Raw genomic sequence first — 13,346 nt, 5'->3', positions numbered from 1 at the left:
CGAGAACGAGATATGTACTTTCTAAGTTGAGCCCCCGATGTGTGGAATACTCCGTTCCCGTTGTGCCCAGCATTGGCGTCTCCGCTACAAAGAGCTTCCTCATATTAAAAATCGGATATAGCTGGATCGGGTTAACGAGTCCACTACGCAAATCACACGTATCATGGGAACAAGTACTCGTCAGCCCAATCGAGCTTGCGTCATTGGTCCTCACTTACATGACAGGGAAACTATCTGGCGCAATTGCTAATGCAAGGCCAATCGATTGATCGGCAGGGTCTTCGCCCTTCATCACACATTGAAGAATTCAACATTCAAATGACGAAAGATGCATGCGGTCGAGATATTTGCTTCAAGATCTGCATGGGCCTTCGTAGTTTCGCAAGCGACATGTCTTAGTCTGTCAAGGATTGTGATAATCGGTCTTCTATGCGAGATTCCATGTGATATTTCATAGACTAAAATTTTCGGTTTAGCAATCCGCAGGTTCTTGGCTGCTGTTTTTCGCCCAAACAAGTTGGGAAAAAGCCGTCCTACCCGAGCCAGATCTATTGATCCACACCACCAAATGCCTATTTTGACAGGGAAGGCTAGTCTCTGCTATATTTTCCCAACTCATTTCGCGTCCTTGAGTTGATTTGTCAAAGTAAGGGCGTACAGTCAGAGATTGCTCTATGGGTGTGGGGTCGAATCCACATTAAACAAACTTTTATCTGCCTGAGTCAAATATCCACTGCCACTGTGTGGGGATGGGCTTTTTTCAACTTTGAATTCTTTATAACTCTTGCGTCCCGCCTAGATCTTCACCTAGCGTATAGACCTTCCATTTTGTCGAGCCAAGATCGCCAAGATGTCGGATCATGCGGCTACCGAAGGAAATGTAGAAAAGGTCATGTCAGCAACAGGTCAGTCACCTATATTCTTTGCTGATGCTTTCTCCATTGTATCTTAAGAGTTCAAAATACTGAAACTGTTGTACAGAGCACGCGGTGGCTCCATCTCATGAGTCACGTCACTCCCATGATTCTGAAGACCAAGACTCGGAAGTTGACCATGAACCCATCCAAGAACGCTATGGAAACCCTTCATATGCTAGATTCCGCCGAGTGGCCTCCAAAACTATTGTTTCATTCGGGCCTAACGACCCGGAAAACCCAGTTAACTGGAGAACGGTATGTGGGATATTACCTGACACGAAGAAGCAAGGCGAAGGAAAGAGTACTGATGTGTCCGACAGAGGAGGAAGTTCCTTGTTCTCGCAGCTGGTATCATGCAGGTCATGAACAGTACTATCGGCTCGTCAATTTGTAGCAACGCCATCCCCCAAATTGCCGAAGAGTTTAACATCACCAACGAAACAATGCTCGTCTTGCCTATCTCCATCTTTCTCATCGGCTATGTTGTAGGACCATTGTTATGGGGTCCTAGCTCCGAGTATTTTGGCCGGAAGCCTCCTTTGCTCATCTCTTTTGTTGTATTCATGATATTCACGCTGGCGTGCGCTGTCGCAGATTCATATGAATCTCTGCTTGTCTTCCGATTATTCAATGGAATGGTTGCCTCGGCGCCCATTGCTACTGTCGGCGGATTGTTTGCTGATGTCCATGATGATCCCACACTGCGAGGTCGCCTGATGGCTTATTTCATGGCTGTAAGTTTTGCCGCATACATTTAACTAGAGTTCTTGGGTCCAACGGCTAATTTGTTAACAGTGTACAACCTTCGGGCCAATTATCGGACCTTGGGTATCTGGCTTCGTGGCAGTTGTTGACTGGCGTTGGTGTTTTTGGATTGGACTTATCCTGGCAGGTGCTACCTTGCCGTTGATTATCTTCATGCCTGAAACATATGCGCCGGTCATTCTGAAGCGTCGTGCGGAGAAGCTACGCAAAGACACCGGGAATTCAAGCATTGTATCGCCATTGGAGATTCAGAGTCGCAATCTACGAGAAATGCTTCTCATCACGATATCACGACCCTTCCGTATGCTTATTCATGAGTATATCGTCTCTCTGAGTTCGCTGTACCTTGCTCTGGCATATGCGATCTTCTACCTCTACTTTGAGGCGTATCCAATTATCTTCCAGGGTCGGTGACCTATCCCAGCTAGCTTACGCATAACCTTGTTGGAGACAGAACACTAACAAACACTATGCAGATATCTACAAAATGAGCCCTGGTGTGTCTGGCTTGATGTTTCTGCCTAGTAAGTCTACCCCAACTTCCTTTCTCTAAACTAAAAATGAGTGAATTCTGATTTTCTTCCACACAACAGTCGGCATCGGCGCCGTTCTTGCCTGTTTCGTCTTCCTATGGTACGATGGCTTCCTAGCTCGAGCAAAGGCCCGCAACGCCAGCTGGGCCTTTATCGAGGAATATCGCAGACTCCCCCTCGCCTGCATCGGCGGACCCCTATACGTGATCTCCCTCTTCTGGGTAGGCTGGACAGCTTCGCCGAACATCCACTGGGTCGTCCCCTTCCTCTCCGGCATCCCGTTCGGAATGGGCTACCTGTTGATTTTCATGGCTATGTTGAACTACCTGACCGACGCCTACGAGACTCTCTCTGCCAGCGCACAGTCCGCCGCAAGCTGCACACGGAGTATCTTTGGAGCTGTGCTCCCGCTCGCGGCTAAGCCGATGTTTAATCGGCTCGGAGTGGCTTGGGCTTGCAGTTTGATTGCTTTCATTAGTCTGGGCGTCTCTGTAATTCCGTTTGCATTTATTCGCTACGGTGACCGCATTAGAGCAAACAGCAAGTTCTGTCAGGAGCTAAAGCGCATTAAGGAGGCTGAGAGGTTGGAGTTGGAGAGGGAGGAGCGCCTTGCGAATGGTGATGATGCTCTCGAGCCTATCCCGTCCCGAAATACTGGGATTTCGATGACGAGGATTGACACTGCTCGCACGGATAAAGCGTCGATCATCTGTTGAAGATGGTCAATAATTGCGCATCTGAGGTTCAGTGGTTTTCACGATTTACTCATCGAGTGTTTTCTCGACAAGGCGACTTTCTTCGCGCGTGTTGGGACATTTGTTCCTCTTCGCTGTCTTTCTTTTCTCCTATCTCATCGGTTTGGCGATTCAAAAGTTTTGATTTTCTTTTCACGAGGCGAGTGACATGACCATATCCTTATTCTCTAATGTTCAAGCAACATAGGAACCCTACCAGCTGCTTCAAATCACGCTCCTGTCGGAGGGAAAAACGCACAGGTGCCTGCATTTTCATATACGTTTTGCTTTTGTTTCCCCATTTTGAGTCATCTCACTTTACTTTCTATCAGGGACCGGATATTGCATCGGGCGAGCGTTGCTTCATACTCATATTGCTTTTGATATCTTCTACTAAGAAGACCCGCAAATAACCTTTATCTAGTTTTAATGAATTCCACTGTTGTTTTCGACCTACTCTCTCTTTAATCCAGCCTTTCCGACTTTGTGTAATCCCTAAGCCACAAGCTGGTACAGCTAATGCGAAAGATATCTACAATATAGCTCAATGATCGGCTATTGAATGGACAGGGAAGGAAGGAATGAAGGAAGAGAGAGAGAGAGGGTAAGAGCTCTGGGGGATGCTATCAAAAATTATGGCCCTAGGCTACCAGCATGAGATTCGTCATTCATGTTAGCTTCTCTCTTTCGCGCTAGAAGACATCTAAAATATGTCAGAGTTATTTTACATATAGCGTCTTTTATATCGTATTGAGCTAGATAAATCAGATCGCTAGTCTTATGCCGTCAAGGACAAACCCAGTATATGCGGCTGAGTGCTGTCGTTAGCCAAGATTGTGGTTTGAGGATATTTATAGACTGGGGTCCTTTTGTAACGGATCATTAGTAGATAAGGCACACGATGGCGTTTAATTTGTGCTTGTTTTCGTCACCTGACGCTAGCCACGAAATCTCACCAACTCCTAACCAATGTGAGACATTTTAGTACGGAGTAGCCGAGGGGTTTTTCAGGGTTCATGTTTGCTGACTGTCCAGAAGATCCTCTTTCGGAGTGAGCATGGAAGCTCAATTTGAATCTAAATAAGCAACAAGCGGAAATGGCCAAATAAAATCAGGAAAACAACAGAGTCGGCATTTTTGTTTCCTTAGCCTTGTCTAACTAGCTGAGCAATTTGTTTGTCCATATCTTTGGCACCTCTCCACATAACATCTAACGAAACACGAGGAAACGCGAAAGTAGGTTGCTAAGCCTTAAAGTCAATGACCATGACCCTCCAAATTCCGTCAAACGGCATATCTGGATCAATCGCGCTGTCGCTCATCTTGCTTTTTCGTTTGTTCCAACAAATCCGTTATTGTCGACTGTCCAATACGAACCTGGGTATCTCGCAGAACAAAAAGAAACTGGTTGGTTGCTATTTTCCAGAAAACCATTTGTCTCTACCTATTATTGACTTACCATAGACCTTTCCCACTGTTTTCCTTGCGATCCACTCGGCTTGTTTTAGGTCCTTTCTGTTAAGCGATCATCCCGATGCAAGCCTTGCCATTCTTGTGGACTCTACCTTAGTCCTGATAGTGGCAACTGCAGCTGTTTCGCTATCGATTCTGGAACAAAAAAGATCGATCAGCCCATCAGGCATTATTTTAGTTTACCTCGCATGCTCTCTAACAAGAGATCTTTTGGAATTGCGAGTAATCGCAAGCTCAAGTATCGGGGCTTGTTACTTGATCAAATCTAGGGCTTTGTTGGAGAGTATCTGGCTGGCCTGGGGTCTACGAACCAGGGGCCACTTCTCATATCGTGACCAAGAATCTGGTTCTACGCCAGAGGAAGCAGCGGGGCTCCTTGGTCAAGTCTTCTTCTGGTGGTTACATCCAGTGTTAAGGGAGGGGTATAGCGCCAGGCTGAGCGTTTCTCATTTGCCCGAGATTGACGGACATCTTTCGTCAAAGAGGCTACGAAGACAAATTCTGGAATCCTGGGCCGCAGAATGTAGGTTAACCGGGTTTTCCCTTTGTTCTTCTTTCGGGAACGCTGTGCAATGCTAAGGTGCAGTTTAGCTCACGTCCACACAAGATGGAAGCTTCCATATGCGTTAGCCAAGTGTCTGAAGGGTGCATTACTATCACCCATGCTACCACGTTTATTCCTAATTCTCTTCACATATCTCCAACCCATTTTCATTGGAGTTGCGATAAAGTTTGTCAATGGCACCGGCACCTCGGACACCATTCTGGGCGCAAATAGTGGCTCTCGGTTGCTGCTCTTTGCTACAACTGTGTATATGGGGATAGCGGTACGGTACTCAAAAGTCATTTGCCCTCTCCACCAATCTGACCCGCGACTATTCAGGTATCAACGGCAGTCTACCGAAGTCGGATCAACAGGCTACGCGTGATGGTCCGGGGAGCACTGATCGGTCTAATTCACCACACATCTCTTAATTTGACGCATGACAGGTCTCAGGGTTCGTCCACATTGACATTGATCACTTCTGATATTGACAGCGTTGAGTCTGTTGGCGAGACCTTCCACGAGACTTGGGCCCGGCTTGTGGAAGTTGTTATTGGGACAACGCTGTTGGCCTCTCGTATCCAATGGTTTGCATTTCTACCATTCGCAATAATCTTCGGCAAGTATCGCACAAGTCAGAAATTCTGTAAGTTAAATAGTGCTAACCGCTGTTCGTAGCATGTTCGCGGATGAGCGCGTATGTCGCAAAGCACCTGGAGAACCGACAAAAAGCCTGGAACGAGGCAACACAAAGCCGTATTGCTGCAACAACTTCAACTTTGGAGGGAATCAAGAGTCTGAAGATAATGGGCATGGAAGACGCAGTCCAGTCTCAGATTTTACGTCTACGAAGTGAGGAGATTCAAATATCAAAGCCTTTCAGGTGGATCCTAGTCGCCTACAATGCAAGTGGTATGTATTGATTCGAACGGACGGATATGTAGTCGTTGGTGCTAACTTCTTATCCAAGCAAATGCACTTGGAATCCTCGCTCCAGTCTTGACTCTAATCCTCTTCGCTATGTCTTCGAAAAGCGATCGATTGCAGGCCGATCAAATATTCACATCTCTTGCTCTACTAGCTATGGTCACACATCCAGCTAACATGGTCATGACTCTCATTCCACAAGCTATTTCTATAATGTCAAACTTCGATCGTGTCCAGACTTATATCAGCCAGCCGTCTATTCAAGACTCGCGGGAGTACTCTCCAAACGATAACATTGAACAATTGGCTACACTTCAAGACATAACAATCCAACCTTCCTCATTAGCCAGTCCTATTCTTCTTGATGTCTCCCAAGCTCTCGATCGCAGCGAGATTTTGATCTGTGCTGGTACTGTTGGAAGCGGCAAAACAACATTAGCGATGACCATTCTGGGAGAAACCACTCCAACCAAAGGATCTATCTCTGTATCTTCAAGGAAGATTGCATATTGTGCTCAAGCTCCATGGCTACCTAGCGTCGCTATTCGCGAAGCTATATCTGGGCACCTGCTCGACCTAGATATCGATTGGTACAATGCGGTGATCGAAGCATGCGGTCTAGTGTCTGACTTCGACTCTTTTGTCGGTGGTGATTTGGCACTGATCGAGAACAATGGGATGAACTTGTCAGGAGGGCAAAAACAACGCATAGTATGGGCTTTCTCTACCTTTTTGGCCGCTCCTCATTTGCAAAATATTTTTCTGACAAAAGCATTAAAGGCTCTTGCTAGAGCGGTCTACTCAAAATACGAGATACTCGTCCTAGATGATCCATTTAGTGCTCTCGATCCCGCTGTCACAGGTCATATCGTGCAAAGATTGTTGGGCCCACGAGGTCTGTTCCGAAAAATGGGGACAACAGTACTTTTGATTAGTAACTCTAGTAGGTTCGCAATTATCTGTATAAATTGCTACTCCACTGACATCAAGGGTTGAATAGAGGACCTGTTTCCAATTGCGGATAGAGTGCTGCTTCTGCAACATTCAAGACTACACCTTCAAACCCCGACCCATCCTCATGACCGGAAAGCCATTACTGAGGGTTCTACAATTCCGGAAAAACCCTTTAGCAGTGCTCCACACCATGAGACGTCTAAGGTTACTGCGCCAATTCGGAAGCTACACCTGAACGATGCTGCGGATGAGATTTCTCGGAGGACCGGTGACCTTGCGATCTATGGTATGATATACGTGCACATATTATGTACGATTTTCTATTAATCTCAGATAGATTATTATATTAGCGCGATTGGCCGAACAAATGTTTTGATTTTGGTTGCTTGTACTGCTGGTTTTGCGTTCGGTTCTACGTTCGCCCAGTACGTGCTCAAGTGGGCGACAGAATCAGCTCCCGAAAGTTTAGCCTTCTACATGTTTCTCTATGCCGCAGTCTCTTCAATTGCATGGATAGCAACTAGTGGGACGATGTGGTAAGGCCATTCGCTTTCCAAATAGGCTAACAATGCTAACCCTCTTTAGGTGCGCTCAATTGATAGTCGCTGTCAACTCGGGGGCTGTTTTGCACGCGAACCTTCTCGATCGGATCCTCAAGTTTGTTTCCACCCTTTTTATTCCAATATTAAGCAAACTGGGCACTAATCAATATAAAACAGGGCACCTCTATCTTATTTCACTGAAACTGATCTCGGTGCTATCATGAATAGGTTTGTACACCCCTTTCCCCTAGGCAATAACCACACACCTGAACAAATGTCTTGATCCACAGGTTTGGGCAGGACATAAATGTTGTTGATAAGCAGCTTCCTTCAACTCTGGCAAATTTATATACCCGTATGATTGGCCCAATCCCTGACTTTGCTTGTTTTGCTGACCTTTCAAGCAGAAATCTTCAAACTGGCGATGCAGTTGATACTGCTTTTGAAAATCAGACCTGTGATGGCTGTTACTTTACCAATCTGTGCCATGTGCGTGTACTTCATTCAACGAATTTACCTTCGGACATCTCGACAACTGCGCTTCCTTGAGCTGGAGTCAAGATCATCGGTGTTCACCAACTTCCTAGACACGGTATGTGGTTTTCATGCAGATTGCTAGCAATCTAACTTCTAACTACTTTTCTAGGCCAGCGGTATTGTTACAATCCGAGCGTTTGGTTGGAAAGACAAGTTCGAGAACGAAAATGTCAAATCATTAGACCTATCTCAAAAGCCATTTTACATCCTCCTCTGCCTACAATGCTGGTTGAAGATGATCATGGATTGTATCATTGCGATTTTCGCAGTCATTCTGATCGCTTTCACCGTTCTGTATCGGAATACGACCACTGGTGCGGACCTTGGCGTGGCTCTAAACTTGCTCATCGTTGCAAACACAACACTCCTACGACTTGTACAGTCATGGACATCTCTGGAGACATCTTTGGGGTCCATTTCCCGATTGAAGAGCATACAAGACTGCGTCCCTAATGAGGATGACGTTGGGGGTACTTTAGATCCTGACTCACAATGGCCCTCTTCCGGCAATTTGCAGGTCAATGGCATCTCAGTCGCCTATTCAGAGTCCGCGGCACTTTCCTTGTCCAATCTCTCTCTTGCGGTCAAACCTGGACAGAAGGTCATTGTTATAGGTCGAACAGGGAGGTAAGAAATAAATAAGCTCAATTGCTTGCACTGCAACCTCCATGGCTAACTGCGCTCTCTCTATCTAGTGGCAAAAGTACTTTGATGCTTTCATTGTTGCAGCTCCTTAGGCCCGGACAGGGGTCTATCTCAATCGACGAAATCAATATCGGCCACCTGGCTCCGAGAACTGTCCGGAAACGCGGGTTCATTGCAGTGCCTCAAGATGGGTTCAGTATTCCCACGGCCAGTCTGCGGTTCAATCTAGATCCCTACCACACAAGCTCGGATCAAGATATATTATGGAGTCTCCAGAGGACAGGTCTTTGGGACAAGATTTATTCAACATCGGCCATTCCAGGAAGAAAAAAGGAAAACATGGATATTGATACTCAGAGTTTACTAGATCTTCCTATGTCTTCATTTCTGCCATTCTCGGCCGGACAGTTACAACTGTTTGCCCTAAGCCGAACACTGTTGCGAATTCGATCTTCTGGGCCACACAAGCCAGTTATCATCCTAGATGAAGCTAGCTCTTCGTTGGACACGGAAACTGAGTCTATTCTGACAGATATGCTTCGCCATGATCTTCAAGGCCACACTATTGTTATGATTGCACATCGCGTTGCGGGTATCACGGGTGCTATGAGACCTGGGGTGGATGCAATTGCCACTATGCAAGATGGAAAGCTACAAACGGTAGCTCTCGTGGGATTATCTGGTTGATTCACGCCTCTTTTTGTCCACGTAGTCAGGAAAGGCATCATTCAAGTTCAGATGAGGGCCCTCTATATATTAAAGATATCAATATACATTGCATATTCTTGTGACGTAGTCTCGACATGCTTGAAAATCCAATTCGATTTTGCTAATGAGTTAACCTAGAATAGTCTTGCAATCGTCGCATGTTTTCGAAAATCAGCTAGGGATATTTGCATCGGTACTATCGTTTGTGTCTGCAACCATAACACGGTTTCTAACATTGAATAAAAAATTTGGTTGAATACTCGTTGTTCAAAAAACAAAGAAATGACCCCTTGCTCTAAATATCGAAATTGAACACCCTCTCTCACCGAAACAGAAAAGAACCATGTGATCAGCAAATATGTGGCTCATTCAACAATATCCTGTACCACCAAAGCCCCTGTCAAGGACACATAATCCCCATTGGAGACATTATTTCCGCAAAGATGATGTACTCTCGAGGATTTTCTCGGCTGGAGCGCTACTAATGCAAAAAATAATGGCCGGGTAGACGGGAGATCCACTTTGGAATATACAACCCAACCATGGAGAACAGCTGCAGGTGATCTAAACGTCTGTGCGTAAGAGACAGGTAACAAAAAGAAACGAAAGAAAAAAAAAACGACTTTGCGGACCCGATGGGGCGATTGCCAAAGCCCCGAGTGGTGACTTGCATTGGTCTACACTTTAATTGTTGTGATCCAGATCTAGGATGAAGACTTTAAGGGTTCAAGGATTCAAGGATTGATGGATCTAGTCGAGGTCCAGACTCTACAGAAGTCTTGGATCAATTCCAGCTAGGAGCATTGATTGGCCCGTGTGGGATGTACTATATTAAAAACTAGTCATTTATGTAGTAGCAATGAAAGGATTCTGTGCGGAGTACAGAGACGTAGTACGGAAATACTATGTACAGCATTTCCCACTCATCTAGTTATGAATGAAATGCGCAAACAAGTTCGTGAAGATCATGAGCGGTGGCGAAAATCTATTATGCTTTGTAGATCGATCTGATCCTGGTCTTGGTGGTCTGTGTGGGAATATGGATAGGGGCATATCAACCTGGGGGGAAGAGGCTATGACGGGGAGGCGGAAAAAAAGAGCAGGGGATAAGACGATCCCAAAATGCCAAAAGGATCAAAGTCGAGACCCGGAAAATAGAAAGAAACGTACGTTGCAGTTCATCGGGTCCGAGCCATAAAAAACAAATAATAGCGGCAAACGCGCTTTGCGCGAAAGGGGGATGTGCGGTTGCAGCGGGAACCCCAGATGCCTCTTAAGTATTTTGGTAAATTATGGCCTGGTGATCGAGAGTGAGACAACTTTTTTATAATTTACTTTACTTTATGTTTTATTATTGTGTTTAAAAGTTTTAAATGTTAAGTGTTGGTGTCTGATGCAAATGACATTGTTAGCCCAACTTAAAGCCAAGGAGAAACGAACGCCCTGTACGGAGTAGTCATCCTAGTATCTTTAAATTGGGGCTGATGTGACGAACCAGACCAGACCCGTTGGAGAAAAAAGAAAATAAAAAGCCAGGAAAAGCCAGAAAAAAGCCCCCTGATATCCACCCCCCACACGAGGGGTATGACTATGATACGTCAGACTAAAATCCATGTGCCCATCTACCTAGCTCGGGTGTGATGTTCACTTGAACTAGATCGGGCCCCCGGTCTATCCCCGAGCCAGTCAGATCCCATATGTCACTAAACACTTCCACACGGCAAGTATTAACAGCTGAAGCCCGGACCTGCGTGACCCCAGATCAAACAACCGGTATTTTCGGAGTTTGGGTACTCATGAATTGGCAAGCGCCTTACGCGGTTCGAATCAAGTCTTGGTTTGTCTCGCCGATGATATCCGAAGTCTACATACAAAGTAGTTATTCAGATGAGAATTGTTCGAGTCGGCAAGCTCTGGCGGTTCATAGGGTGCACGGACGGTACTAAACGAGCTTGACGATTGTTTGAAGCTAAATACGGTATCCTGTGTCTAGATCATGGAAGCCCTGTTTACGGAATTGATCCGCCGAAGGACTATGGGCCCAGATAGTTTTTGAAGTACTCTTGTTGGACTGGTAAGAGATCAACAACCAGTTAGAGAAGGTTTAGTTGTAATCCATCTCCACTCATACACACTCCGTGCTGATTGTTTGGTGCACAGCCTTGAATGTCAAAGTTCCCACTCTTGAACTTTTGAAAATAATAAATAAAATATATTATAAAAATACGCCTGAGATCATGTGGTGGGCAATACTCCCCGGTGAACTCTGACTTTTTTTTTGCGGGGAATCCCTGGGCGTATCACAGCAGTTCCGCAGGCACAACTTCGCTGAATGAGGCATGTGGAATGCAGCTGCCATACCTTGGAGCTATCCTTTTTTTGACTGAGACTAGTGTGAAGCTGAGAATTATCGTCTGGTGATCTTCTACTTTGCTGCCTGTTTCTTGATGGTGACTTCATAGCCCATCTTTAAAATCATATTTATATCGTCTACTCTAGTTTCGTAGTCCATCGTATTCATTTTTTTTTTTACCTTCACTTTACCTTTCTTTGACATTGAGCGTTCTTGATTAGTCGTTTTAATTTCAAAAAGAAAACATTCTCAACGATCTATACCTGAAACCTTTAAATGGAAAAAGTATGACAACCTTTTCACTAGTTGCGATTCCAATCTTCGTCTTTCTTTTCGCAGTCAGACACCAAAAACAACTGCTCCAGTGGTTATCACACAACTTGAAAGGGAAACATTGCTCAAAAAATGTCTCCAATCCATCCGATGTCAAGCGTATGGCACCATACCCAGCGCAGCCCATCAAAGGCAGAGAGCGATACCGTGTCATGATGGACATTCGCAAACTCGACGCCCAGAATTGGCTTACCCTCGACAAGAACTACATGGACGAACACCGGGTCCGGACTCAACTGCTCCACGAGAAAAGAGAAGAGGTCCTCCGTTGTCTGCCAGAGTCAATTGATCCGTGTCAGGAGACATTGGAGGAAGTTTCAGACTTTCTCTGCGAGAGATTCCCCAACATGTTCGAAATGTCAATCCAAGACGACCGAAAGATCATCGATAATCGCATGACCGGCGACAAATTCACCGTCAGCGGGCGCGACACCAACGAGGGATTAACAGAGGCACTCGAGGCTGCTGTACGCCTCACGATGGAGGATCTCAGTATTTTGATGATGAACGAGGAAGGGGAATTTTACCTGTAAGTCTAAATCCACGTATAAAAGCCAATTTGTCAATACTAACACCAAACACAGGGCAGCTAGCGCTAGTCTCTTCCCAACGGGTTGGACAGTGAATCAGAGAATTGGCTGGACCATCTCTCAACTGCATGACCCTGTACCACTGTGGCACCAACAAGTTGCCAACTCCGTTAGCAAGTAAGCGACTTCCGAATTAGATCAAGAAGAATGGCCGCACAAAAGAAAACAATAAACTAACAATTACCAGATTCCTCGCCCGCTTAACCCCAACTTCTCCAATGGAACGCTCAAACTTCTTCGTAGAAGTCAAAGGACCAAACGAGAACCTGACTGAGATCCTCTACCGGCCTGGCTCCCTCTGCGAGAAAGAGTTGACCAGCCCACTCCCATCGGATATCCTGATCCGCCGCGAGAGACAGACTTTCCGTCGACTGCCGCGGACAGGGGCGATCGTCTTCGGTGTCAAGACGTATCTCACGCCGCTGGATGAGCTTCCAATGGCTGAGCTGGATAATCTTGCCAAGGAGATGAGAAGTTGGCCTGAACATGTCGGTGAGTACAAGGGGAGGGATATTTGGGGAGCTAAGGTCCTGGAATACTATCGGAAACGTGTTGGCGAGGAAAAGATAGCACATGAAGAAAGTGAGAAAGATGAGAGAATGGAGGTTTGAGTGGACTTTGTAATATCTTGTTTTGTGTTCGCATTTTGGCTCTGGGAGATCAAAAACTGGGTCGGCTTTTTGTTTAACAACGCAAAAGTTGTTTTTATGTTCGTTTCTTCCTTAAATGTTTTCTGTTTTTGGGTTTCTTGCGTTTTCTGGTTTGTTAACTAGTAAGACTGTGTCGTTGGT

General features: G+C 45.7%; 3 protein-coding genes across 3 annotated transcripts; all 3 read left to right on the top strand.

Annotated features, from left to right (window-relative positions):
* Nucleotides 1-850: 850 nt before the first annotated feature.
* Nucleotides 851-2,931, top strand: N7487_003631 (MFS transporter; the record flags this gene model as incomplete). Its single annotated transcript, XM_056871378.1, has 6 exons — nucleotides 851-905; nucleotides 982-1,172; nucleotides 1,238-1,651; nucleotides 1,713-2,088; nucleotides 2,159-2,206; nucleotides 2,276-2,931. 6 exons carry the CDS (start codon nucleotides 851-853, stop codon nucleotides 2,929-2,931), a joined length of 1,740 nt encoding a protein of 579 aa, XP_056729098.1.
* Nucleotides 2,932-5,084: 2,153 nt separating this feature from the next.
* On the top strand, nucleotides 5,085-9,258 carry N7487_003630 (uncharacterized protein; the record flags this gene model as incomplete). The annotated part of the gene is made up of 12 exons (XM_056871377.1): nucleotides 5,085-5,249; nucleotides 5,306-5,612; nucleotides 5,645-5,878; nucleotides 5,937-6,836; nucleotides 6,894-7,133; nucleotides 7,185-7,383; nucleotides 7,433-7,504; nucleotides 7,567-7,617; nucleotides 7,680-7,744; nucleotides 7,797-7,981; nucleotides 8,036-8,553; nucleotides 8,622-9,258. 12 exons carry the CDS (start codon nucleotides 5,085-5,087, stop codon nucleotides 9,256-9,258), a joined length of 3,573 nt encoding a protein of 1,190 aa, XP_056729097.1.
* Nucleotides 9,259-12,066: 2,808 nt separating this feature from the next.
* N7487_003629 (heme-dependent oxidative N-demethylase family protein) lies at nucleotides 12,067-13,166 on the top strand (the record flags this gene model as incomplete). The annotated part of the gene is made up of 3 exons (XM_056871376.1): nucleotides 12,067-12,494; nucleotides 12,550-12,672; nucleotides 12,743-13,166. The coding sequence occupies 3 exons, from the start codon at nucleotides 12,067-12,069 to the stop codon at nucleotides 13,164-13,166; spliced, it is 975 nt and encodes a 324-aa protein (XP_056729096.1).
* Nucleotides 13,167-13,346: the final 180 nt, after the last annotated feature.

The sequence above is a fragment of the Penicillium crustosum genome, assembly GCF_028827405.1.
Source record: "Penicillium crustosum strain IBT 35664 chromosome Unknown utg000002l_segment0_segment0, whole genome shotgun sequence".
Classification (NCBI taxonomy): Eukaryota; Fungi; Ascomycota; class Eurotiomycetes; order Eurotiales; family Aspergillaceae; genus Penicillium; species Penicillium crustosum.
This window is presented reverse-complemented; position numbering and strand designations above follow the sequence as displayed.